The sequence below is a fragment of the Capricornis sumatraensis genome, chromosome 4, assembly GCF_032405125.1.
Source record: "Capricornis sumatraensis isolate serow.1 chromosome 4, serow.2, whole genome shotgun sequence".
Lineage (NCBI taxonomy): Eukaryota > Metazoa > Chordata > Mammalia > Artiodactyla > Bovidae > Capricornis > Capricornis sumatraensis.
In genome coordinates, this window is record NC_091072.1 from 158,637,786 (window position 1) to 158,665,652 (window position 27,867).

The following is a 27,867-nucleotide window of genomic DNA, read 5'->3' on the forward strand; positions in this document are numbered from 1 at the left end:
TCTTTGTGGGCAGACGTTTTAGACTTCAAAGGCGAGACAGCTGCTCTGGATCAGAACTCAAACCCGCTTTCTCCAGCTTCTCCGGCCATGTCCCCTCCCTCCCCCGGGGTCTCACTTCCAGAGTCTGTCCAGCAAGGAACAAATGAGTGCAAACGGGACTCTGAGCTATAGTGTCTGGGTACTGTGAGCATGCAAGTGTGCGGTTGCTGATATTATAAATAAAAGTCGAACGTGAGGTCGCACTTCCCCATCTTCTGCTTGTACACCAGGTCGAACTTCTCGTTCATGGAAACAGTGAAGATGTCCTTCCACAGCCCGACCCTTCCTGCAACACAGACAGGGGCAGGCATGCTGAGTTCACTGGCGGTCAGCCCAGCTGCCAAACCACAGGGAGCTGGGGAGAGGGACCTGGAAGGTTTCACACCTATCCCCGGACCCCTCTGAACCTGTCCCATGGGGACCACGATGGCCGTGTGAGCTGCAGGCTAGCTGAGCCCGCTTCCCTGAGTCTGGCCATCCTGGTGTGCTTTCACCCAGGGCCAGAAATGTGCAGAGCTGAGGCCCTGGGGAGGCACTGCCCATCCACCACTGGCCCCCAGCACCAGGCAGAGCAGGCGCGTGAGTCCCAACACCCCCGAGGATGGGCAGTGTCCGTGGCCCGGGTCTGCAGTTCAGGCGCCATGTGGGATCTGTGTGCTCTGTGACACCACTACTCACGCAGCTCAACAGCTCCACCAAGGCGGCTGTTGCTTCTGGAGAATTTTTAAAGGGAAACCGAAAATCATCCCCACAAAGGCAGAATGTTTCATGGTGGGCAGGGAGCTGCCAGGGCCAGGTCAAGGGTGGAGATTTCGAGAAGCCTGCCCGTGTGACGTCAGGGGAGAATTGACAGGGAATAAAACCATCAGAGCTCCCAACTCGACACCAAAATCAGTCCCACCCAGGCCCCTGTGGCTGCTCTATCACAGCGACAGTCCAGTGAGGCTTGGTCAGACCCCCTTTGCCCAACCCTTGCAGGACATGAGGGGCCTGGAGCCGACAAACTGATGGGCCGGCACGGGCCTTCCCCTTCTTTGTGAAGGGAGAGAGATCAAAATGACGAAAACTGCTGAACCCACTTTCCTTAACTATAAGATCTTCGGTTCTGGTCACTATGAATGGTGACTGTGAGGAAGTCAGGAGCGGGTTCCTGCCCTCCCGTCTGCAGTGAGTGTGTCACCCAGAGCACTGTGGCCAAGCTTTTTACACACCGGCCTCAGGGCACTGAGATGCTCACCTAGAATTATGTTCACCGTCGGCATCTCTGACGGCAGAGCTCTGACCGTCCCAGCAAGCATCTCTCATTAAGCTGCGCTAGTAACAGTCGCCCCTGTCCTGGCAGGACCTAATGTATGAAACTGCAACCCTGAAACACTGAGCTAACAGATCCAAAGTGATACGGATTTTCTCTTCGGTGATGAAAAATTATATGCTGGTGATGGAGAGGAAAAGAAACGAGAGACTGTTCTTGCTCCCCTCTAAGGACACCTCAGGGTCAGAATTACAAGCTCTAGACCCACCACACCATGTTTTTTTCCACGATTATTTTTCTCAGCTGAGGCAGCCGAGAGCTCATCAGAGGAGTCACCCACCTGGTTTAGGATTTGGACTCAAGACAGTGCAATTTATGCTGTGACATGAATCAAATCTAAGCAATGCAGCTGGCTACTCAAGCCCCTGCATTCTCACCAACGCAAGGAGGTCTTCCGAGCAAAGAGGCAATGTGCTAAAAGAAAACAAAACCGAAGAACTGAAATAAAGCAAAACCAAGGTAAACGATGATAAAAGCAAACACAGCGGAAGAAGCATCTGTGCATGCAGTATGCTCTTGACACTTCTTAACCACACGAGTGAGCCGGAAGGGGGGCTTCTGGAGAAGGTCACACCCAAGGGTAACAAAACACAGCAAAAGCAAAACTAAAAAAGAGCAAATAAATCTTAAATTATAAACATTCGTGAAGATGCAGCCAGGAAATAAACGGCAGGGTGACGTGGCTCGTTAACTAACGTCTTCCCGGAGACTGGCCCGCCTGCCTTGACAGGAAGGCGCCCAACCGCCTGACCTTCAGGACAGCCTGGGAGCCACATGGGTCGGCAACCCAACCAGCACTCCGTACAGGGAGGACGAAGGCCCAGAGCAGCCCGGCAGGCCGCGGAGGAGCTCCTCTCTCCCCTCTGGGCAGCTGCTCGTGGAGCCCGGTGTCATTCTCGAGCCCTCCCCTCCGACCCGGGAGCTAGGAACCAGCCTCAGCCACGATTTGAGGTGCCGCGGATGTGAATGCCTGGGCTGTCTACCGTGAAGCAGCTGCAAATAGCATGAGCCCTCAGGGCACAGAGAGCGCCCCCGTGGACCTCGGGAGGACTCTTGCGGGAACGCCTGCCCGCACCACAGACGCTCCACCCCCGGCCTCTTGGGCCGGGAGGGCGTGCTGGCCTCTGTGACAGCTGCCCAGCCAGCCCTGGAGAGGTCTGCACTTCCTGCTTGCTGCCACTCTCTCACATGCGTACACACACACACACACCCCGTGTGTGCACACACACCCCTCACATATACACATAGCACATACACCACAGACACACACACACACCCCTTCCCTGGGATGCGCTGCACCTCCCCTGTGTGGCTGCCTCCCCTGGGGAACAGAGGGAGACGCCCTTGCTCACACAGACCCCTAGAGCCAGCTGGAGCTCGAGGAAGCTGTGTGCACGCTCTGTGCTCCTCAATCCACAGCCCCAAACCCACTGCCAGGGTGGGGGACGTCTGAGGAGGTGTCTGCCTGAAAACCTCTTGCCCAAAGAACCTGAGACACTCCCCCGCCAGCAGCCGCCCCACCGTGAACTCTGCACCCTGTGCAGGGTCACAGGCAGACTGCAGCAGGGGCTTCCAGGATCCTCAGTGGCCCTTTTTTGGGTTACCTTCTTCCGCTCCCCCTGGGGAGTGGAAGGCTCTGGAGATATGAGGCTGAACCCTGACTCGGGGCCGGGGAGGGGGAGGATGGGGTCTGGAAAGCGTGAGGACGCCGGCAGGGAGGGGGCGGGGGCCCTAGGGGCCGGGCGGGCACGTACCCCGGCCCACGGGCAGGGCCTCGGCATTGCAGCACTGGTCCACCAGCTGGTGGCAGTGCTCGATCAGCGACTCCAGCTGCGCCTTGTCGCAGGACACCCCCAGGAACCTGGCCAGCTGCTCCACCATGGTCACCAGGTCCTGGAAGACAAGGGTGGGGACGCGGGAGCCCGTCAGAGGCAGCACCTTTGCGGAACACCACTCAGGGGACCTTTCATGCATGGCCTAACTCAAGTCCTTGAGACAAACCAGACACCATAATCTTCAGGAAATAAGAATCCGGGTTAAGAGACCGCCCGAGGGCGCTTAGCTCCCGCCCCGGACCTCTGGGAATCTGGAAGCAGACCCTGATGTAGCGGCGGCCATGTCCAAAAGTAGCAAGGAGTAAAGGAAGGCGCTTGGGCACTGTGCCAGGGCAGGACCAGCTCGCTCTCCCCTTCCTTCCACGCCATCAGCTGGAACCCAAACGGCACTCGGGAGAGCCTTGAGGAGGCCCCGGGGGACCCTGGGGCCCCAGGGCCAGCCCACCTCGCGGGGCAGGGAACCTGGCTCACTGTGAAGATTCAGTGACGCTCGTTACGCTGGCGCGAAGCCGTCTGTGGGCCCCGGCACCCCAGCACCACCGACGGCACAGCTACCGCTGCCTCACCGTCTCCGAGGGGCCCTGCCCACCCGCTCACCGCACAGCCCCGCCCCTCCATGGCCACGTCCTGCCCCAGGAATCACTGAAGCCCCTCGCAGCCTCTGCCCCTGCCTCGCCGTGCCCAGCGTCCTGCCCATAGCCAGGGCTGTCTGTTGGCAGACCAAACACCGGCCGGCAGTGGCTAGGCCACGTGAGGAGAGTGTTAGAGGCTGTCTCCTCTCCCGCAGGCCTGCAAGGCAGACACAGCCTCCGGGCGAGTCTGGAGAAGCGGGCCACAGGGCTGTGTTTCAGCTCTGAAGTTTTCTGTAAACTGCACGCCCTGCTCTCTCGGGATGAAATACTAAGTGACTCAAAAGCGAGGCGCTGGGAGGAACCTGCCAGCTAGCACTGGGCCCTACAGTTGCGTCTGCAGCTGGACAGGCGGGCTCCTCATCCCGCCCTGCCTTGGAGCCCTGCACCCCCCCATCCCAGCACAGAGGTAGAGGAAAAAAAAGATGAAAAGACAACTAGTGTCCACCCAGACACGGGAACGCCCACAGAACTCTGCTCATAGTTACCCAGAATGGAAACAGCCCAAATGCCCGAAGCCCTGAGTGGATGGACAAAGATGTGACGGCGGACACGCTGCCCAGAACGTGCCCCAGGGAGCAGAGGCCAGATACCAGCACACACCCGCTGGGTGGTCAGCAGCCTGCAAACCAGCTCCCCGCCCCCCACAGACAGACAGACAGACAGCCTGGACGAGAAACGCAGACTTGGCCACCCCAAGCTGGTCCCCTCACCTTGGACAGGGTGCTTGGTGGTGCTCCACCACTGTCGAAGCATAAAAATAAACAGACCTTTCGAAAGCACTGCAGGCCACCCCTAACTCGGGAGTGGCGCATGGCCCAGGCCACTGGGGGCCTGCATGGGCTGGAGGCGAAGCTCTATCAAGGGCTCTGGGCCCACCTGGAACCCTGGGGTCCTAGACGCACCCCTGATGACCAGGCACTGCAGGTCCCACCCTCCCTGAGGGCTCCACTGTGGGACCGACCAGAGCCTGGAGCATCACCCCTGCCCCTTGGCACCTAACCACCAGGGCACAACCCCTCAAGACAAACCCCCCAGGGACCTGCCCCTCAGGACACGCCCCAGAGGCACCCACCCCTCAGAACATGCCCCCCATGTACCCACCCCCTCACGACACGCCCCCGAGGCACCCACCCCTCAGGACACGCCCCCGAGGCACCCACCCCCTCAGGACACGCCCCCAGGTACCCAACCCCTCAGGACATGCCCCCGAGGCACCCACCCCTCAGGACACACCCCCTCAGGTCACACCCCCGAGGCACCCACCACCAGGTACCCACCCACTCAGGACACACTCCCAAGGCACCCACCCCTCAGGACACACCCCCGAGAACCCACCCCTCAGGACATGCCCCCCAGGTACCCAACCCCTCAGGACATGCCCCCAAGGCACCCACCCCTCAGGACACACCCCCTCAGGTCACACCCCCGAGGCACCCACCACCAGGTACCCACCCACTCAGGACACACTCCCAAGGCACCCACCCCTCAGGACACACCCCCGAGAACCCACCCCTCAGGACATGCCCCCCAGGTACCCAACCCCTCAGGACATGCCCCCAAGGCACCCACCCCTCAGGACACACCCCCTCAGGTCACACCCCCGAGGCACCCACCACCAGGTACCCACCCACTCAGGACACACTCCTGAGGCACCCACCCCTCAGGACACGCCCCTGAGGCACCCATGCCCTCAGGACACGCCCCCCAGGTACCCACCCCCTTAGGACACGCCCCCGAGGCACCCGCCCCTCAGGACATGCCCCCCAGGTACCCACCCCCTCAGGACACGCCCCCGAGGCACCCACCCCTCAGGACACACCCCCTCAGGTCACACCCCTGAGGCACCCACCACCAGGTACCCACCACTCAGGACACACTCCCAAGGCACCCACCCCTCAGGACATGCCCCCAGGTACCCACCCCTCAGGACACGCCCCCAGGTACCCACCCCTCAGGACACGCCCCCAGGTACCCACCCCTCAGGACACGCCCCCAGGTACCCACCCCCTCAGGACATGCCCCCAGGTACCCACCCCCTCAGGACATGCCCCCAGGTACCCACCCCCTCAGGGCACGCCCCCGAGGCACCACCCCGAGGTGCCCACCCCCAGGCGCCCACCCCCTCAGGACACGCCCCCGAGGCACCCATCCCGAGGTGCCCACCCCCAGGCGCCCACCCCCTCAGGACACGCCCCCGAGGCACCCACCCCCAGGCACCCACCCCCTCAGGACACGCCCCCGAGGCACCGCCCCGAGGCGCCCCCCGCAGGCGCCCCCCAAGGCACTCACCCGGTGCATGTCTTCGTACTTGAGGAAAAGCACGTTCGAGTCCATGTGGTGCTCCCAGAACTCCTGCACGTGCTCAAACCAGGAGCCATAGCCCACTGTGGACACAAGGGGACAGGAGAGGTGGCAGGAGGGACGGGCGAGTGGATGGCGGCTCAGTCCTCTGCCCCGCAGCTGCGACGCAGCTCCGGCTCCTCAGGCAGCCGCACGCCCCCTGGCCGCCTGCCCCACCACTCCCGTCCGCTGGCCTCCGCCCCACCTCCCAGACGCCCAAGGCCCGACCCTGAGCAGGGAGGCCTCCGTCCCCTGGGTGCGCAGATGCCGGCACCAGGAGCTTCTTGGACACGTGGTGACCGCAAGAGAGGGCCACCCAGAGGAGCTGGGCCCAGGGCCAGTTGGTCTGCAGTTGGGAAGACAAGAGCTTGGGGTGGGGTGGGGTGGGGTGGGGTGGGGCGTGGCACTCTAGACAGAGCCGACATGGGGCCTGCCAGGCCCGCACATATCAAACACAGGCAGGACCGGGAGGCTCTGCACCAAGAGGGGCAGCAGGCCGTCCCAACACGCGAGCTCACACCAGCACAGCCAGTGTGTCCCACGACTCTCTGGGCTGTGGCCTGGGGCTGGGGTCCCATGGCCACAGGAGGACCCATGTACCAGTCAGTGTGGCCAGGCCGCTTCATAGTGTTCTTCGTATAAACTACAGGTTCTCACCACTGGTTTACACTGACACCCCTCACTGTGAGGGCAGCTTCCAAGGGGGCTTCCAGGTGGACCAGAGGGAGGTCTCGGCCAGAGAACGTGGGGGACCCTGGGCCGGTGGGGCCTTGGGAAGCAGGTCTGGCTGGATAACAGGGGCCAGTCAAGAGTGGTGGCCACACTGCCAGGGCCCTCAGTTAGCTAAGCACGCATCCACCTCCCGAACCCCAGGACACGACACACAGTCCAAGGCCAGAGGAGCTCCCAGCCTGACGGCAAAGCCCAAGGACACTGGTGACGGCCACATGGGAGTGACCAGCGCTGGGAGGGAGCCCCAAAGCCTGGGGCAGGCACCTCCCATGCCAGGCAAGCTTGGAGCGATCCGCAAGGGCTGGGCAGGAAGCAGGGCAGGGGGCTGCAAAGGGGCCTCAGAGAAGCAGGGGGGGCACAGGCGGGCGGGGTCCGAGGCAGACAGCACCATCAGACAGTGGCCAGGCAGGAGGGCAGAGGACGAGGACTTGGATCAGAGGCAGCCGGCCTCTCACACCCTCACTGGCCGTGAGACGGAGCAGGCCCTGTCTGCACCTCCTCCTCTGTGAACGGTATGACGACAGAACCTGCGCCCCACCCCCCACCCCCCTACCACTAGGTTGCTATCCCCAGAGAAGCAGGTACAGGTCTCGGCCCCTGGGGACCAGCGGGGGCATCGCTGTGTGTCCTCTCTGGTGGGACGCACTGGGGGTCCCATGTGTACTACTGAAGTCCCCCAAGTGCCAGAGCCATGCGTACCCGCACGACCAAGGCTGGCACATGGGGACCCCAACCCCGCCAGCCCCATGCATCAGCAGTCTGCCATTCCGCTGGCGAGGCACGGCGCAGCAGCAGCCTAGGCCCACAGCCAGACGTGGGTCCTGGGAGTGGAGGTGTTGGTCAGGGCGGCACTGGCGGGGGAGTGGAGCAAAGCAGAAGGCCCTCTTTAGGCCACTTATGGAGAAGGAAGGGGGCAGTCTGCAAGGGGATGGGGGTGAGTGGGCAGAAATGAATCAACAGCGCAGGCTACAGCCAAAGGCCTCACTGGGCCCGCGGCCGGATGAACCCTGGCCCTCCTGGCCCGGTCTCCCGCAGCCAAGGTTTCAGACTCCAGGTCTCGCACCCTCCCGTCAGCCTGGCACATCCCTGCTCCTCCCACACTGGGAGGAGACCCACGCACAGGGCAGGACATGAGGGCCAGGCCAGCCGTCCCGATCTTCAGCATGGGGGTGAGTCCAGAGAAGGAAGGGACCTGACCAACTCGCTGGCAGGCTGGTAACCCTGGGGGCCCTGAGCAGACGCTCCGAAGTCTAGACCCACAGCTGGCAGGCAGACCGGCGTCCTAGGACTGAACGGTCCACTGGGAATGGACATGGGAGACCAGAACACCCCCACCCTCCCAGAGAACACTCACAGACAGACAACCAGGGCCTGAGGATGGGGTGGCAGAGGGGTGGGGGGCGACTCGGGGACAGGGAGGCCAAGAAGACGGCGGATGCAGGCACTCCTCCACCCTGCTCCTGTCCCCTGGCACTCGGGGCCAGTCCCCCCCCAACTCCCGCCCTGTAGTGTGTGTGTCACGACCCCCAACACAGGCCTCGGAGCAGTGCGCCCTGGCTGTCAGTGGACAGACAGCGAGTTTCACTGCCTCTTCTGCACAGCACTCAAGCTCTTCAGCACCGTGGACAGAGAAGGCAAGCCTTCCCAGAGCGGGGAATAAACAGGACTGGGTGCTTGGGTGCAGCGGCTTTGGGGGACCACAGCAAGCGTGTACAGCCTTGAACGTCAGTGCTGGGCAGTAACGTGACCTTCACGAGGTGGAGGGGCCTGTACTGGATAACTTACAACTCCTCCGGCCTGAGCAGGGGGCCGTGTGAATGCGGTGGACATCCACTATTTGCAATGGTGGTGTTCCCGTGCGGGTGGATGCTTTAAAGGCGGGAACGCAAACCAGGACTTAAAACACGGCTCTGGGAACCAAACGCCTGACAGACCAGGAGGGGCCCAAGCCAGCTGATGGGCTGGGGGAAGGGAGGCTGAACAGAGGCCTTCAGTAGGTTCTCAGGGCCTTAAGGCACAGCGCTGGGGCCCTACCCTTGCCCCTTCCCACCCGGGGTCCCTCCTCCCCAGGCTGGGATGAAGCAGAGACACAAGGGCAGCAGAGAGAGGGCCTCAGGCACTGTGGGGAGCTCGCTCAGGAGGTCTGGCCTTCAGCCAGGCTCCAGGTCAGCCGCCCCAGGCCCCACGTAAACTTGGGGTGCTGCGCTCCTGCACTGCCTCTGTGCGCTTTATCCTGCTCCTGCCACGTAATCTCACTGCAGAACCCCTGCCCTGCCTGGGCCAGACAACGAACGGACAACCAGGCTGAGGGGTTCCTGAGCTGGGAAATAAAACAGGAAGTGTATCTGCAGGAGAGTCTCCAGACAAATTAATTTCAAAACTCTCCTGGGCGCAAAGTCTTCAGCAGCAAGGTGTGCAGAGAAGCCAGGGTTGGCAGGTGGGGGACCAGAACCAACCCCACGGCCAAGGGGACAGCTCCCTCCCTGGTCCACTCCTCCCCGGCGGGGGGGCAGACACGGATGGAGGGGCCCTGGCATGCTCAGCCCCTGCTCAGGCCTCTCCCCTGGGAACAAGCCTCCTGCCCAGAACACTGTCCCGCCCCTCCCTCGGAGTGAACCCCACCTGCCACACCGGCCTGCAGCTCAAGCCTGACCCTCAAGTCCAGCTGAAGGCCCAGGGGCCTCACACGAAGCCGCAGCCTCCACGCTGGCCTCGGGCACCAATAACGGGGGGGATCTAGGCCACTTCCCACAGCTTGGAATCCAGGCAGGGATACGGATGCTTTTAACTGAGGGACTTCTCAGAACCACAGGGGTGTGGGGAGAGACATGGGCTTCGGCGTCAGATGCCCGCTCGGCCTGGCAGAAACTTCCTGACCCCCCTCAGCCCATGCTCCGCTGCCCACCAGCAGGGAAGCAGGCCGGCCCCACGGTTATCACAGTCCTGGGGTGATGGGAAGCACCCCCATGGGAACGTCACACACAGACACTCACACTTGTCGTTCATGAACCTCCGGCAGAACTCCTGGAACGTGCCTCGGTAGCTCATGGTCCGCAGTGAGCGGTGGAACTGGTAATAAGACACCACCAGGTCCTTGGGGTTCCGGGCCATGTAGATGACCTGCGGTGGTGGGGGTGGGCAGGGGGAGGAAGGAGGCACAGGCGGGCAGACGGAGGAGGTTAGTCTGCAATCCTCCGGCCCAGGAAGGCCACCCCGAGCAGGTTTCACTGACCTACAAGCTACTCTCCTACCCCGTTACCCACGGCGAGGCCAGCCCTTCACACGCCAGGACCAAATACCTTCTCACTGTTGCCCTGTCTCAGCAGAGATGGACTCCTGTCCACACGGCAGCATCAGCTAGGACAATTACTTGCGTGTTTAATCACATTTCTGTCCTCTAGCACTACTTGGTTTTTTTTTTTTTATTAAACTACAGTTGATACTTTAGAGAAGACTCTTGAGAGTTCCTTGAACTGCAAGGAGATCAAACCAGTTAATCATTAAGGAAATCAGTCCTGAATATTCACTGGCAGGACTGATGCTGAAGCTGAAGCGTCAATACTCTGGCCATCTGATGTGAAGAACTAACTCCTTAAAAAAGACCCTGATGCTGGGAAAGATTGAAGGCAGGAGAAAAAGGGGCCGACAGAGGATGAGATGGTTGGATGGCATCACCTACTCAATGGACATGAGTTTGAGCAAACTCCGGGAATTTGTGATGGACAGGGAGGCCTGTCGTGCTGCAGTCCATCGGGTCGTAAAGAGTCAGTGAGTGACTGAACTGATAGCTGATATACAGTATTATATATGTCACATGTATAAAATAGTCATTCAAAATTTGTGAAGAGTATATTCCTTTTATGTAAGACATGTGCTATATTCCTCATGATGTACAATATACCCCTGTAGCTCATTTTATACATGTTGTTGCTGTGGCTCACTTGCCCAGTCATGTCCGACTCTTTGCGACCCATGGACTGCAGCACGCCAGGCCTCCCTGTCCCTCACCGTCTCCCAGAGTTTGCCCAAGTTCATGTCCATTTTCTACAATAGTTTGTATCTCTTAGTCCCCATTCCTGCCTTGCCCTGCCCCTTCCCTCTCCCCACTGGTAGCCACTGGCTTCCTTTTCATCTCTGAGTCTGGCTGCTCCTATTACAGTCACTAGTTTGCTGCAGTTTTTCAGATTCCACTGAAAAAATCACATCAAGTGATGCCAAACAGTATTTGTCCTTCTCTGTCTGGCTTAACGCCCCCCAAGTCCAGCCCCACTGCTGCAAATGGCAGAATCCCCTTCTCTTTTTACGGCCGAATGGCTTCCTGCCAGACCTTTCATGCCCATTCATCTGGGGACGGGCACTGAGGGTGCTTCTGCAGCCTGGCGATCGGACACTGGGCTGCTATGAACGCTGCGGTGTCTCTAGCTCTGCTTTAAAATCAGCAGAAGACGGAAAAATTATGGTCCTGACCCTCCTGGTGATGAGAACTATAGGTCTCCAACATCTCATGCAGTTGAGAAAACAGGAAAAAAGCAGAGACAGTGAAAGCAGCTGTTGAGTCCTTAGGTCTCAAACAGGCAGAGGCTGAGCCCTGGCTGGTCAAGTTCCGCTGTGAGGAAGAACCCAGGCAAGCAACATGGATATAAAACACTAGCAACAAGGCTCCAGGACGTCTCTCCGGGGGTCCCACCCCACCAAGGTTCTCTGGGAACTTGTGCCTGTGACAGACCACAGTTTGGACTGGCACACGGGTCCCTGGTTCCAGGAGGAGGAAGCGGTTGGGAGCAGTGGGGAGCCAGGGTTACCTTGGAATCGCCGTTGTGGAGGTCGGAGGGCAGGAAGCGGTAGGGGAGGTGGCTTTTGATGAGGCGGGGAGATGTCAGTTCCTGTGGCGGGCAGAGAGGGGAGGCGGTCAGAGGACACGCAGACTTTCTGATGGGCCCTGGGCCCTATGGGGCCTTGGATGAGTCAGGACCAGCACCCCTGCCCCAGAAACGTCTCCCTGAGGTACGACCCCCAGCCCTGCCCAGGCTGGACCCTGGGGTGGGCAGACACGAGCCAGACGCAGGCACCCACACCCTGAGTCTAAGTATACCGGCAAGGGTCTGCTCAGAGGACACGAGGGCGGGCTGCAGCCTGGAGCAGCCAAGAGCGGCCGCAGGACGGGCCATGAAGGGCCACAGAGGAAACAGAAGCTCAGGGAGGAGGGCCGCTGGGCTCTGCAGTGGTCTCAGCGCAGGGCCCCCCGCTGCGCCTTGCCACGCCCGGCCCCTCCATCAGCCAGCGCTCCGCCCCCAGGCCCTGACTCAGGGGTCCCCGCCGACAGGCCCTAGCCCGTCCACGCTGCTCCTGTCCGGAGGGGCCACCCTTCGACCACCAGGACCCTCGCTTTTCCTGTCCTGTGGGCTCTAAGTGCTGTAAGGGCTCTGACGTCACAGGGTCAGCTCAGCTCTGGGCGGGACCGCAAGGCCAGGAGCAGGGCGCCAGGAGCAGGGCGCCAGGAGCAGGGCGCCCACCCAGCTCCACAGTGGGGCTCGGCCGGCAGCAATGCGAACACTGACCTGGGGGTGTGGGGGTGCTCTCAGAGCTTCAGAATGCCCATCTCACAGGAGAATGGACAGGGGGGTCAAGCAGGAAGTGAGGCCTGAACTGAGAGGTGGCAGAGGGGAGGGTGCAGAGAAAAAAAACCAGATAACATGAGGGGTGGGCCAGACGGGACTCGGGGATGTTTGTTTCACTCTTGGTACCAAGTATTTATGATGCAAACACATCCTACCCATCCCCCCAACAGGAAGGATGAACCACAGGAGGAGGCCCCTCACCTCCACCTTGCCCCCCTACTCCCGGCAGCTGCCTCCTTTCCTCTCGAAGTCACCCCCTATCACCCTCTGGTTTGGTTCCAGGGTCATCATCACCAGCTCAGGCCGGCAGTCTCTCCTTGCCGGCCACCTGGGGTCCCAGGAGCTCACTGCTTTCCTTCCAACCAAAGGGGCCCCAGGAACCCCTCAGGAGCAACCACAGGAAGGCCCCAAGGGGCTCACGTGGGCTGTGACGCCTGCCCCGAGCCCACCTTGATGATGTCCAGGCCTGGCTGTGGGTATTCCAGGACCGGGAGCTGCTCGTCGATGTTCATCAAGCCGATCTCATCAGGGTCGGCCCCCTGGCTCACCAAGTAGACCACTTCCTGCAGCAAGCTGGTGCCTGGAGGGAGAGAAGCTGGTGAGGGGGCGCCTGGAAGGAAGCCTGAGGGCCAGCCCCGCTCTCGAGGGAGCACTGACCACCCCAGGAGAGGACTGAAGGGCTCCAGGTTTTGCAGTGAGGTCTCAGCAGTGTCCTGAGTCTAGTGGAGGAACACTGCCTGCCTCAATGCCACCTCTCGGGGTGACTGTGGCTGAGCCGGCCTTTCTGAGCTCCTGTCTTGTCGGCACCGAATGCAGACAGGAGATTTCTCAAGACCGCCACGAGGGGTGAACAGGACGTGCGGTGCCTGCCTCCCCCAGGGACCCGAGGACTGTGATGAGCGTGTGATCTCAGTCCTGGGCTTCCAGAACCTGAATTTCCATATACCCAGGAGTGATGAGGGTCCAAGGGAATGGGTGGCCAGTCAATTATTATTTACAATGAAAACCACGTCTCCTGGTATCTACTAAACCAAAACACGGGTCTGTGGTTTTGACCTGTAACGAGAAATGTACCAGGACAGCACCGAGAGACATGGGCCAGAACAACCCTGCAGTTACTCAGAGGAGCAGAAGGCGGAAGCAGTGACAGATTTCCTCTGCTTGGGCTCCAAAACCACCACGGATGGTGACTGCAGCCATGAAATCAGAAGACGTTTGCTTCTTGGCAGGGAAACCTCGACAAGCCTAGACAGTGTGCTGAAAAGGCAGAGACATTACTCTGCCAACAAAGGTCCCTGTAGTTGAGGCTCTGGTCTTCCCAGTGGTCACCTATGGTTATGAGAGATGGACTGTAAGGAAGGCAGAGCGCTGAAGAATTGATGTCTTCAAACTGTGGTGCTGGAGAAGATTCTTGAGAGTTCCTTGGACAGCAAGGAGATCAAACCAGTTAATGTTAAGGGAAATCAACCCTGAATACTCATTGGAAGGACTGATGCTGAAGTTGAAACTCCAGTATTTTGGCCATCTGATGTGAACAGCTGGCTCACTGGAAAAGTCCCTGATGCTGGGAAAGATTGAGGGCAGAAGGAGAAGAGGGCATCACGGGATGAGATGGCATCACTGATGCAATGGATGTGAACTTGGGCAAACTTTGGGAGATGGTGAGGGACAGAGAGGCCTGGCGTGATGCAGTCCCTGGGATCGCAAAAAGTCAGACACGACTGGGCAACTGAGGAACGACAACAGCCAGGACCACGCTGAGAGACACAGACCAGGATAGCCCTGCAGCGTTCCTCAGAAGAGCAAACCTTGGGAACAGCGGAAGCGTCGGTGAGCAGCAGGATGAATGAATCAGCCCCGGGACTCGGACGACGGGAGCCACAAAGGGCTGCAGCGCCTGGCAGGGCTGGGTCCAGACGCGGCGCTGAGCACAGTGAGCGAGGCGCCAAAGGGAGTCTGCTCTGCGGCTGTGGTCGCCCTCCAACCTGAGACGCAGGGACCATCGCCCCCATTAGAGGGGAGGTTCCTGAGGCCTGATGGTGCCCAAGGTCACAGCGCCAGTGTGTGGCCCCCATCCGCCTCTTCCTCCTGGCGAGGCCCATCCACCCAGCAGCTCAAGGCAGCTGCACTTGGGTGGGGGCAGGCAGGGAGAGTGGGGGTGGGAACTGGGGGGTTACCCTTAGAAATCAGACCGTGGGCAGCTTCCTCCCAGGGAGGTCTTCAGGCTTCCCTGGTGGTGCAGTGGTAGAGAATCTGCCTGCAGTGCAGGAGACGTGAGTTTGATCGCTGGGTTGGGCACATTCCCTGGAGGAGGAAATGGCAACCCACTCCAGTATTCGTGCCTGGGAAATCTCATGCACAGAGGAGCCTGGCGGGCTGCAGTCCGCGACTGGGCGACTAAACCACCGCCAAGGAGTTCTTCAGGAGCTGCATTTAGCGCTCCCGCCCCACCCCAGCAGCCGCCACAGGCATGACCCAGACAGGCATTTCTGCACATTAGTACTGCTAACATCAGCATCGACACAGCAATTTCACAAGCTCCATCCGTGCCTCCATTAAGGAGCTGCGCCGGAAGGCCAGCCTCGTTAGAGCCCACAGGAAGCTCTCTGCGGCCTGTCCCTCTCCAGGGCAGCCCTGTAAGTCCATTTCCTGGTGGAGCACCGCTTGGCCCTCCCGTCTCCAGCTCAGGAGGGCGCACCATGCCCCTGCCAGGCACCAGGGAGGACGGGGAGTGGGAGACACAGGACCAGCTCAGGCAACGGCCCCCAGTGTCCCCAGGCCGGCCGGATGTGACCAAACCACCACGGAAAAGAATGACCGGGGATGATGACTCTAGCAGACAGTCACTACCCGGGTCCAGACAAAGCCCCTCAACTGAAGTCCAAACACTGGCCCTGCAGGCAGCCCCGGCTCTGCGAGCTCTCCACCAGGTGCCTGCCCTGCCCACTGGCGCCTCCAGGTCCCACCGCCGAGGGGTTACCCTGCCCAGCCCGTCCACCCACCCTCCTGGCTACCGTGGCCGGGAATCCCGGGCCCAGGCCCTGCTGTTCTCACGTCCAGGGACACAGTCCTGCTCAGCCTGCGGCCTCCTCTCCCCCACTCTGACCCTCTGTGCTGCAGCCAGCCTTCTCCACCACCCACTGCACCCAGCACCCAGGGCCCAGGCCTGCCACGGGCTGCCCTTCTGCCCAGTCACCTTGGACTTGTGCTTTGGGCCACCACTCAGAGGCCTCCCTGGACCCTCCAAGTCTCCCCAGCCCTGGGGGCACTGGGTGACCTGGGCTTCCTGTTCAGCTGCACGCAACGCTCTGGGCATCTCTGAGGAGCTGACGGGGGGCAGCTCGTGTGCACAGGGAGCGAGGCTGCATCGTATTACTAGTTTTTACAGCGGCTGTAACCAATTACCAACAACTCAGTGGCCCAGAACAACCCAGGTACTACCTGTCGTTCTGGGGGGCCAGGAGGCCAGCACAGGTCTCATGGCACTAACACCAAGGTGGTCTGCGAGGCTGCACCCCGTTCTGGGCTCCAGCGAGAAGCTGGACCCCCGCCTCCTGCCGCCCCAGGTCACATCCCCTAACACCTGTGGGCACTGCACTGCTCACCTGGACTGCTCACATTGGAAACACCCCAGCCTCCTCACACCTCAAGCCAGGCCACCGTCCCGTGAAGATGGGCTGGTGGGTGACAGCGGGGTCAAGGCCCGGCGTGGCCGAGGCAGGGCCTACAAGCACCCCCAGGGCGGATAAAGAAGCTCGGGGTTCAGGTTCCGGGCCAAGGTCACAGAGCCTGGGAAGGGAGAGCGACGCTTGGAGTGGCGGGAACCACAGCCCTGCACGGACAGCCTCCCCAGTACCCCTGGGGAGCACGGGGGCCACAGCCAGCCACCCGGACGGGATGGCAAAAGCAGGCGGGGGTGAAGCCAGGCCTCAGCCCCCTCCCCGCCTCCCCTCTGTGTCTGATCCCCCTGGGGAGAGGTGCCCGGGAGGCCAGCCCACTGCCCAGCAAATTCAAGGTGAGGTGGAGGAGAGCCAGGCTTTCAACCCAGGGATACGCGGGACTGGCCAGGCGGGAGTAACACGAGCCACACGCTTTCCGGCAGCTCGTTTTCAAGTCAACAGATGCGAGTCGATGGCTCACAGGCGCGCTTCTGCTGACGGCAGGGAAACTGCTCCCCGGCGGCTCCGAGGCGGTGGCAGTGACTCTGATCGGCAGAGAACGCTGAGGTTTGGGTGGAACTCCCTGGCGATGGCTGGGGTGGAGCCCGTCAAGATTCCTACCAGAACCCTTGGGGACAGGACGGACCAGTACGCTATGGTCGGAACCAGTCGGAACTGGACCCCCAGGCGCCAGGATCCTGGGGCTGGGAAACTTTGGAATTCTGATCCTTTCATTTTTAATCTTTACCTAAGATCACACGTGTATACCTGGTCTAAAAGTCAGGAGCGGATTTCCCTGGTGGTCCAGTGGTTAAGAACCCACCTGCCGATGCAGGGGACGCAGGTTCGATCTCTGGTCCGGGAAGACTCCACAAGCCGAGGGGCAGCTAAGTCTGAGCTACAAGGAAGAAGAGCCCCCCACGCTCAAGGCAACTAGAGAAAGCCCGCACGCAGCAAGGGCAATCAGCACAGTCAAAAATAAATTGTAAAAAGAGTCAAAAGACTGAGGTCAGAAATCTCACGCCCCTCCCCACCCCGCTCCTGTGAACACAGCAAAGCCCTGCTGATTCTTCTCTGACCCTCCAGTTTCTGACGTGCTTACACCGTTATTTCACATCTGTATGTTCTGATGGGTTACTGACTGCTGACCGAGCCGCCTTCCTTCCTGCAGGCTTCTCTCCCTGACGCGGTCTTGGCACAATTCTTGGTCTAATCCAAAGTACAGCATGTGGTGGTAACGCTTCCTTGCTCATACGAGACTGTCTCCTTTGCCTGCTTGCGCCCTGTTTTATGTGCCTATTAACAATTCCTTGCCCGACTCTGGATAATAATTCCTGGCAAACACTCCCCACACAGCCAACTGCAGGGGCTGTGCTCGAGCCCCATGAATCTCTGAGGGTCGTGCCCTGCCCCCCGGCACCCCACAAATGTCTCCCTGCGTCTCCGTGGGGCTGGAGGGACCCAATCTTCAAGTCGTGTGCCCCTCGGTATCCGCGTGCACGGCGGCAGAGCCCACCCTCTATGAGCTGGAGCCTGACGACAAGTGCCTGCTTCTACCTGGCTCGGGACGGCTGGCTGAGCTGGGTATGGGGTTCCAGGCTGGGGACCCTGAATGCACTGTTCCCATCTTCCAGCTGCCAGCGTTGTGCTGAGAACTCTGAGGTCCTGGTTCCTCGTCCCTTGAATGTGGCCCATTCTTATCTCTGGAAGCTTTGCGATCTCCTCTGAAATTTCACAGTTAAGTGCTTCAGCCCGGTCTCATTCACGGTGCCTGGAGACACATTCAGGCACAAGGGGGCCTTTAACTCAAGCTCCAGTCTGGAAATCCTGACTTCCAGTTCTCCCGATCTCGCTATTCCCTCTTTCTGGAACTCTGAGATCTTCTACTTTTCTTACCTCTTTGCTCCCACTTGTCATCAATTTGTAACAATTTTTGTTCCACTTTCCAAGACATTTCCTCTGCTTCACCATCCAAACCTCACAGCTGAGTTTTAAAAATTTCAGCCACAATGTTTTTAATTCCAAGAGTTCTTTCAGGATCCCTACTTGCTCATTCCTGGTGTGACTGCTTTCTTCACCAAGAGCGTACCTGCCTTCACTCTCACAGTGGAACAGAGTCAAGAGTGCCACGGGTGGTTCTTTTAGGTTTTCTTCTGCTCTGCACATCGTGTTGGATTCCGCTGAGTGCCTCTTGCTGCTTTTTGTCTTCTTTTGGCAGGCCTCTGTCCTTCCTGTTGGAGATGCTAAGATCTGGAGACCCTGAGTCCACCCACAGGGGAGAACAAGCCCCAGGTCACAGTTCTCTGCGGTGGACGCGCCTGCTGACCGCAGGGCCTCACATGCGCGAGTGCAGCCCAGCCCGGCACCCTCATGACTATGACAGCAGTTGCCCGCGTGGAAGCATTTCTAAGTCTTCACTTTGGGGTCAATTTCTCCAGAGGAGACGCCTCCACTCTCTGCCCCGGGGGACCGCAGGCATCCCAGGAGAGCTGAGCAGGAGGGTGAGGTTGTGGTCTTCACCTGATGTCCGTTTCCAACTCAGCACTGTATCCCAGCCTATTGCTGTGTGTGACAGTCCCAACTCCATGACCTCTCTGGACCCTCTTCCCCCAAAGAAACCTGCCTGTCTTTGCAACAGCCTCCTGCCTTCAAACTCCTCCGAGGGGTGCAGTGTACGACTCCTAGGCCCTGCAGGGAACGGGTCCACGTACCTGCTGCCCTCCCCTCCTGGCATTAGGTTCTCTAGCTGCTAAGTTAGCTAACACTGAGCTTCCGAAACCCACAGTCATTGCACTCCCCCTCCCAGGGGCTCGGAGCCTCCTACTTCCGGTCATCACATAAAGAGGTCTGAACAGGACGCAGCGACGAGCACCTGTGCTCAACCCACCCCGTGGGTGCTCTGCAGGCACCGGACACAAAGGTGCCACAGCTGGGGTCAGTCCAGCTCCCCCAGGAAAACAGAAAACCTCCTGGAACCCTTCTCCTCTATGGGAAGAAAGCGTTAAGCCACTGGAGGAGGGGCAGCAAAACCTGCTGCCCCCGCCCACCCGAGTGCTGGTGAAGACCCAACGTGGCTAGAGACTGGGTGAAAGAAAAGAACTCTGGCTCCATGGGCAGGGCAGAAACCTGTGCCTGGGGTCTGAAGACCCCAAATGCAGAAAGAGGGATGCGAGACTCTTTCCCGCACAAGACCCACCATCAAGGCAGAGTTGGCAGCCACTGGAGGGCATCACTGAGTAAGTTCCATCAAGACCAAGAAACCCAGAGCCTACCTAAGGCTGCAGCTGGACCAGGCAACGCCCTCAAAACCCTCCTCTCTCAGCCAGTAACACAGCAACAAGTACCAGCTGTCCACCCTTGAGGGAGGGGACAGGGTGTAGGGAGAAACCCCTCTTAAGATTCAGACCAATGCTGAAGAAGGCTGGGAAGGACTGCAGGCAAAAGGAGACGGGGACAGCAGAGGATGAGATGGTTAGATGGCATCATTGACTCAATGGACATGAATCCGAGCAAACTCCGGGAGACAGTGGAGGAAGCCTGGTGTGCTAACCAGTAGGTCCAAACATAGCAACTGAACAACAACAGGCCAGGAACACTGAGGAAAGACCCTCGGAACACTCAGCACCACCCCCGCCACACGGAGCACGAGGTGGTGCTACAGGAGTTAACACCAGCGGTCACTCAAGTGACCAGAGTGACAACACAATTCAAACACAGCCCAGTTCCTACTAGACTGACTCACTGCCTACACTAACCGCCTGCCAAGAAGAGACAGGCTGGTTTCAAAGCATCAATACAAATGATTCCTGTCTCCAATGCTGGCACAGTGTCCACCATCCAATCAAAAAGTAGTACACATCAAAAAAAAAAAAAAAAAAAACACCAAAAAAACAAAAAAAAATCCCAGTCAGGAGACAAAACAATCAACAGAATCAGACTCAGGGAATATTAAAGTATCCTGACTCAAATGTTGAAGGATTTCATGGAGAAGATGGACAACAAGCGTAAACAGATGAATATTTCAGCAGAGAGATGGAAACCACGATGGAAATCCTAGAGAAAAAATAAAAACACGGTAACAGAAATACAGAATGCTTTCAGTGGGCTCGTCAGTATACCTGACACAGTGAAAGGATCAGTCAACCTGAAGACTGACCAACAGAAGTTACCCAAACTGAGACACAAAGAGAAAAATAGCGTGAAAAAAATAGAATGTCCAAGAGCTACAGGACCGTATCAAATCGTCTAACATGTGTAATTGGCATCTGAAAAGAAGAAGAGAGAGCGGGACACCAGAAATAGTTGCAGTGGTGACTGAGAATTCTTCCAAAATAAGGAAAGGCATCAAAGCACAGCACTGAGATGCTCAGAGAAGCCCAAGCGGAATAGGCATCCTCCTCCCCTAAAAAATACATGTATCTGGACACCTCATATCCAAGCACTGAAAACCAAAGGTAAAGAGGACATCTCGAAGGCCACCAGAAGGGGGGGAAAAGGATCCATTCCAAAAGGAACAAAGAATCACAGCTGACTTTTCACCAGAAGCAATGCAAGCCGGCAGACAACGGCGTGGCACCTCTGAAGTCCTGAAAGGTGGCAGGGGGGAGGCACAGGAGGACGCTCAGTCCCACAGTGAACAGCTGAGAGGCGTTCTGGAAACAGAGGTCCACATCGGGTAATCGAGAGGGAGGGAAAAGGAGAGGAAGGGAAGGGAGGGCAGGAGCACCCCAGAGAGAGGGAGCCAGGCTGGAGGGAAGGGAGAGCCATGCGTGCTCACTGTGCTGGTGAGCAAGGGGCAGGACAGCTGACCACCGGAGGACGGCCCCAGGGTGGACTTCACCACTGCCTGAAGGCCATGGCGGAGTTGGGAGAGAGCGCGAACCCTCGGGGGCGTGGTCTTGCGTTCCTAAGAGGTCACTTTGGCTGCAGAGTGAAAGGTGAACCCAGGAGGCAGGCCACACAACAGTCCAGGTGAGAGAGGAAGGCTCCCAAGACTGCAGGGGGGCTGAGAGGGGTGGGCAGGTTTGAGCACTTCCTGGGTGGTGGAGCCACAGAAGCACAGTACCGAGGTGCATGTGGGGGTGGGGAACAGCAGAGCAGTCCTCACTGCCTCGGAGGAAGGAGAGCTGAGGAGCCCCATGAGACCCTGAAGCTCAGAGTCGGCTCGGGGCCTCCTCCTAATTCCACAGAGTCAGCAGATTCTCGTCCCGGTGGCCCCGCTCCCATCTTTCCTCCAGAACCTTGTGGGTTCCTCTGGAGGCTTTCATTCCAGGTCTCATACGGTGATGAGAAGGCTGCTCTCCCAGCCAACCCCGGCTCTTGGGACCAGCCACCTCCTTCCCCAAAGCCAAGCCCTCTCGAGTATGGGCGAACAGCTGGAGTCAGACAAAAGGGAAGGAAGAGGGAGGAGGCAAGGGAGAGGGAGGGGAAGGATACAGGAAGGCGACAAGTCATCTGGAACCAGACCTCCGGGGACATCCTCAGGGAGGCGGGTGAGCAGGTGCTCGCTGGGGGGCACTCATCACCCTGGAGCTGGAAGGCAGGGATGCCAAACTCTGATCCTGGCACAAACGTGAGCTCAGGGTGGGTGGCAAATTCCTCCCCCAAAACTTCCTAGCCTGCTTCCGGATCTGGATTTGAGGCCAGTCTCCTCCCCAGGCTGGGAGAACATGATAACCATCCCTGGAAACCTGGGAGCGTCCAGCCCAGAACCGAGGCCAGGCTGTCCCTCTGTCCAGCTCCCCTGGGGCTGGCTCCTCCCCACCGTCTGCAAGTCAAACCTGCATCCTCAGGCGCTGACACCGCCCTTGCCCCTCAGGGGGCCTGTTTCTATCCAAGAGAGGCAACAACGAAGAACACGAAGCTGCTCCGAGGCTCAAACACGATGGACGGGGAGGCCCCACCAATTCTCACAACCAGGTCCCGCAACCTCCTCCATGCAGCCCCCCTGCAACCCTCCTCCTCGGAGCCCCTCTTCCTGGGCCCCCTACCTGATCCCCAAGAATGAGCACCCTGGCCCGCTGGGCAGCTGTCAGCATTAGGAGCCTGGCTTTCCAGTGTCCGTGTGAGCTCCTTGAGGGCTGCGTTCATGACACTCCCTGCGCCCATCTCCCGGGCCTGGGGACGCTCTCTGCCAAAGATCATCCAGGCTGTGGCCTGTGGGCCTCCCCGCCCCAGAGGGTTCTTAAGACTAAAGATGAACCTATCAGGTCTAACCCTCTCATTTTTCAAGAGCAAACTGAAGTCACACAGGGACAGGGCTGGAGTCGGGCCAGGCTCTTCCGTCCCCCCATCAGTGACCAGAGAACGGGGGTGCACTTCAAGACAGGTGAGAACCAAAGGAAAGAAAAGCCGGGAGCAGGGATGCCCAGGCCGAGCCAAGGAGCACATTCCAGAGCCCACGTGATCTCCACGGCCTTGGGGACAGATGTCGCCCAGACAAGATTGGATTTAATACCTGACACCCTGGGCTTCCCTCGCGGCTCAGTCGGTAAAGAACCCGCCTACAATGCAGGAGACCCCGGTTCGATCCCTGGGTCAGGGAGATCCCCTGGAGAAGGACATGGCCAACCCACTCGGGTATCCTTGCCTGGAGAATCCCATGGACAGAGGAGGAGCCTGGCGGGCTACAGTCCATGGGGTTGCAGAGTCAGACACGACTTGGCAACTAAAGAGAGAGAGAGACCCTGGGACCAGAGGCTGTAAGAAAGAAGGACCGTCAACACTGGACAGCGAGGAGGGTCCCGGACACTGAAGGCACCACGGGCTCCCACCGTGGGGTCACAGTGCGAACTGCCGCCGTCCTGCAGGACCTCTGTGAGGATGGAAACAGCTGAAGCCTGCTGTCCAGCGCGATGACCACTAGCCATGTGCAGCTCCTGAGCTCATGGAGTGTGGCCAGTGCTACTGAGGAACTGAATCTCTATAATTTTATTTCAATTCCTTAAACTTCGATACCCCCCTGGGAACTAGAGGCTCCCGTATTAAGACAGCACAGTCCTAACCTGTCACCTGAGCTCAAATGTCAGAAACACAGAAAAGTTCTAGAAGTACTGAAGTACTGTGGAGGAAAGCAGGATCCGACTGTTGCAACCTCTCCCGTCAGACGTTCCCCACCAGAGGGGTGGGGTGGACAGGGGCCCTGGGGCCACCTGCAAGTTCACTGCGACCCCTTAGACTTGGGCACTGGGAACCCAAGCGGTCCCGTGGGTCCACACTGGAGCCGTCCGGCCCCCGGCAGGCTGAGCACTCACTGAAGACAGGCACCCAACAGGACTTTTCTTTGCATGCCCAGCCCCGAGGAAAGGTCGGGGTGCCACGGGTGCTCAGGGAGTGAAAGCTGGCATTGACGACACCCTGCCCTCTGCTTATGGTGCATCTGGTCCAAGCAGGAGCCCCGGCTTATCTTCCCACCCATCCTCACAGCTGCCCAGCAAGGCGCTGAGGCAGCCTCTCCCACCCTCGAGGGCAGCACAGCTCAGGTGGTCTCACCTGCCCAGGGGCAGCCAGCAGGTGAGTAGCACAGCTGCACTCACATGCAGGTCTTTGGGCTCCAAAGCCAGGCCCTCAATGTCAAAGCCAGAGCCTCCTGCAGACCCACTCCTGGTGGGGAGGAGGAAGCAGGGAGGCGGGGACGGGAAGGGAATGGAATCGTGAAGTCGGCCGCCTGAAGTCCACGTGGCCCAGGACTCAGAACTCTGACAAAACCCCTAAAACCCCGAAGCATCCTGAGACTTCCACCCCAGAGCAGGGGAGAGAAGGTGGGATCCTCCCTCCTCCTTGGGGCCTGAGTCCAGCTCCCTCCTCCAGAGGGGCAGGGGCGAAACTGGCTGCGGAGCAGAGGACGGATTAGACCTGGGCTGTCTCTCAGCTGCTGTGTGACTCTGAGCAAGTCTGTGCCTTCTCTGAGCCTCTGGATTAACACGGCAGAGCACCAGGCGCGTGGGACTCGTCAAGGGGCCACTTCACCACTCTGAGGGTCCACAGCAAACTACACCTGGCCTGCGTTCAAAGTAATAGCCCCTCCAAGGACCCGGGAGCAGAAGCAGCCTCTGTGTGGATTTCACAGCAGGGGAATCGCCTGAGGGCAACTGCCTGGGGTGGGGTGGGGGGTGGGAAGGAACCCAGATCCTGCCCCCCAGGCAGCTCCTCCTGCCACTCTAGCTGCCACTGGAGAGGATCTCCAGGGCGTGCCATCTTTGGTTGAGTGAAAACTAGATTTGGGGGACTGATTCTTCCGGCCCCTCTGTTATTTTGAGTAATGAACTTAACAGGCAGTGGGGGCTGAGAGGACATGGGACCTCCAGAAGCACTGGTCTCAGCAAGGTCATCCTTCCTGAGAAAACTTGTCACTTTTCCTGTCACCATCCCACGACATGGACAAGCAGGATGGACTGGGTGAAGGTTAAGAACCAGGAGGAAAGCAAAAAAGGAATAGCAGATACTGGCCTACACAAACCCGTGACACCCTGCTGCTTCACTCCCGGGCCCGCCGTCAACTCAAACAAGCCTCGTCCCAGGCACTTGAGCTTGGGCGAGCCACTTCACCTCCCGGAGTTTCTGTGCCGGACTTCTGAAATGGAGACCACCTCTGGTCAGAGAGGTCCGCAGACAGCTTACTGCCATGATGAACAGAGGCCTTTGCAAGTGACAGAGCACGGAGCATGGCAGGTCGCCAGCTGAGTGCTACTAATCTCCTCTCCCTCTGGCTCACAACTGGTTCGAACAAGGGCATCTTCAGGCTGCCCTGCAGGCTGCATGCATGCTCAGTCGCTTCAGACATGTCCAGCTCTCTGCGACCCCGTGGACTGTAGCCCACCAGGCTCCTCCGTCCATAGGATTCTCCAGGGAAGAATACTGGAGTGAGCTGCCATTTCCTTCTCCAGGGGGGTCTTCCCTACCCAGAGTCTCCTGCATTGGCAGGTGGATTCTTTGCCACTGAGTCGCCAGGGAAGCCCTTAAAATGGGTTTGTGTTTTTCAGTTGTGTCCGACTCTTTGCAACCCCACGGTCTGTAGCCCGGTGGGCTCCTCTGTCCATGGGATTCTCCAGGCAAGAGTACTGGAGGAGGTTGCCATGCCTGTCTCCAGGGGATCTTCCTGACCCAGGGATCAAATCCACATCTCTTATGTCTCCTGCATCGGCAGGCAGGGTTTTTTTGTGTTTTTTTTTTTTTACCACTAGAGCCATCTCAGGCTGCCTAGTCGACAGGTAAAAGGCAAAAGGAGCCAGCAGGGGGCAGATGGAGAAACAGTAAGGGCCTGGAAAGACCATAAGGGGAAAAATAATTTTAAGCTTTGAAAAGGAGGCTCTTTCAGGCTGTGTGCAAATGGACCCCACACCAGGATCTCTGGCCGAGCTGGGTTCTCTGTTTCCGAAGTGAAGAGCCAATCTTTGCTCTCCTTCTGAGAGCAAACTCAAAAGGACATGTTTTTATCTTTGAAAGATGCAAGTTACAAACAAGATGTGAGGTTTGGTTATCCAGAAAACTTCCTTAAACTAACACTTCATTCCCATCAAGGTCCCTGCAGAACCCCAGCAGGCCCCCAACGGTGGGCCCGTCTAAAGCCTCCCCACAAGCTTCAAGGCCATGCCTTTCAAGCAAGCTCTATGCCCAGGGCCTCCCCAGCCTGCCAGCAGCCCAGCTTCTCAGCTACCATCTCCTACTCATGAAATGGAGGGGAGTAACAGAGAACCACAACTGCCCATCTGCCACTCCGAAATCCTCAGAGGTGCCCACATTTTTCCCAATTCAGAGGTAGACAGACCCTGCCCTAAACTGACAGGAGGCCATTTTCAGCCTTCAGCGATCCCACGGAACAGGAGGCAAGCCAAGTGCTGTCCCGCCCACACCCAGCTGGGGGTCTTATATATATGAATGATATCCCTGGCTCTAAAATCTGACCAATTGTGAATCCCCACACTTCCTTTTCCTTCTTCCCAAAGACAGCCTCCAGACTCCTCTCCACCCCTCCACTCACAAGCCCCTTCTTCCGCCTTCCTGGGAGAACCAGGCCTACCCACTGAGCATCTGGGGCCCTGCACAGCAAGGACAGCCAAGCCTACAGGCTCTCCCAGCAACCTGCCAGCCTGATCCTCTGACCACGCGACCTCAAGGCCACCACCCTGGACACCAGGCCAAAGACGCACTGCACTGTCTGGGTTCAGAGCAGAAAATCCCTCTCTCTTCAGGACAGCGGCAACAATGGAAACCCGCAAGAATGTCAAACTGGAAAGTTGCCCCTTTTCCCTACAAACCTCAGAAGAGGCACTACATCAAAAATCTCTTACATCAGGTCCTGGGCACATGCACACCCGCCTGGCCTTAAATCTCAGCTCCTCCCGCCCATCAGCTGTGTGACCTTGGGCAAGCAACCTCCCCTCTCTGAGCCTCAGTGCCCACCATACAGTGGGAGTGCCAGCGATCACCTGGGCTTCACACAGCGGTCATGAAAGCGACATTCTAATGCTAGGAAATGTGACTGCCCTGGGTCCCGGAAGCCAGGATATACCAGGGTGAAGGAGGCGGCCCTGAATCAGGGGGGACACATCGGACACTGCACTCTGGGCATGGGCCAGTCCCATCCCCCAGCCAGTGCCCACGCAGGAAATGAGGGACGCACACAGCCCTGAGGCCCCGTTTCACCCCCTCCCCAAGATCAACACCAGGACTTGGCGCTCATCAAAGGGCTGAACCGAACCCAAGAACAGAGAGGTTGAGTGACTGTCCAAGGTCACACAGCCAGCTGGACAGCGGGAGGGGAGGCAGTGAAGGGTGGCGGGCCTGGGCCTGTCTGCCTGGCAGCCGCCGCCGCCGCCAAACAAGGCTCCATCCCCACAGGACGCCACCTGGCCACGGACACCGGGGGCTCAACCTCCAAACACCTGGTTTTCCCCCAAACCCCGGGCCGACCACCCCCACCCCGCCCTGTCGGGCTCCAAGCGTCGCGCCCCCGCCCTCGGCCCCCCACCCCCAGTCGGCCCCCCGCCTCCCCGCGCGCGGGCCGCAGCGTCCACGCCGGCGCGCCACAGAGCCGGCCGGGGCGGGGTCCGCGCAGGGCTCACCGGACTTGGGGTAGGTGACGATCCACACGTCGCTGGGCCGCACCGGGAAGTTGGCGATCTCCTCCATCTTCCCGCGGCAAAAGGGCGGCAGCCGCACGCCGTGGAACTCGAAGTACTTGCTCTCGAACTCGCCCGGCGTGCTGGGGGTCTCCGCCTCGCTCTCCGCCATGCCGCCGCCCGGCCCCGCAGCCCCGCAGCCCCGCCGCCGCCGCCGCCGCCGCCCCGCGCCCTAGCCTGCCGCCCCGCAGCCGCCGCGCGGCGCTGCTCCGCAGGCGTGACGTCACGGCGCTCCTCCGCAGGCGTGACGTCACGGCGCCGCCCGGCCCGCGCCCCGCCCCAGCCGGCGCGGCGGGAGGGCCCCCCCCCCGCTCCGTGTTGTGACGTCACGACGCCGGCGTGAATGCGGGCATGACGTCATGGCCCGAGCCCCGCCCCAGCCACCCCTCGCCCACCCTCCCTGAGGGCCGTCCAAGACCCCTTCCCCGCCCTCCTCCTGGCTGGCAGTCTGCATCACTTTCATCACGCATATGTTAACCAACCCAGGGATTCCAGCGATTCTGTCCTTCAGCAAAGCTTCAACACAAACTCAACAAACACTGCAACTAGCAGTGACCCGAAAGATTCATTCATCATTCAT

At 59.4% G+C, this 27,867-nt stretch overlaps 1 protein-coding gene across 1 annotated transcript; it reads right to left on the bottom strand.

Annotated features, from left to right (window-relative positions):
• Window positions 1-212: 212 nt before the first annotated feature.
• On the bottom strand, window positions 213-27,399 carry SULT4A1 (sulfotransferase family 4A member 1). Its single transcript, XM_068971894.1, has 7 exons — window positions 27,231-27,399; window positions 12,958-13,088; window positions 11,693-11,773; window positions 9,884-10,010; window positions 6,108-6,202; window positions 3,106-3,244; window positions 213-325 (listed from the first exon to the last, which is right to left on the bottom strand). Exons 1-7 carry the CDS (start codon window positions 27,397-27,399, stop codon window positions 213-215), a joined length of 855 nt encoding a protein of 284 aa, XP_068827995.1.
• Between the last annotated feature and the right edge of the window lie 468 nt (window positions 27,400-27,867).

What these genes read in the sequence shown, in the direction of transcription:
- SULT4A1 (XM_068971894.1), bottom strand. Translation starts at nt 27,399, where the DNA reads ATGGCGGAGAGCGAGGCGGAGACCCCCAGCACGCCGGGCGAGTTCGAG. An exon ending in CAGGCCTGGACATCATCAAG is followed by an intron (nt 11,774 to 12,957) that starts GTGGGCTCGGGG and finishes TGCCCGCCACAG; the next exon opens with GAACTGACATCTCCCCGCCT. An exon ending in GGCCCTGCCCGTGGGCCGGG is followed by an intron (nt 326 to 3,105) that starts GTACGTGCCCGC and finishes TCTGTGTTGCAG; the next exon opens with GAAGGGTCGGGCTGTGGAAG.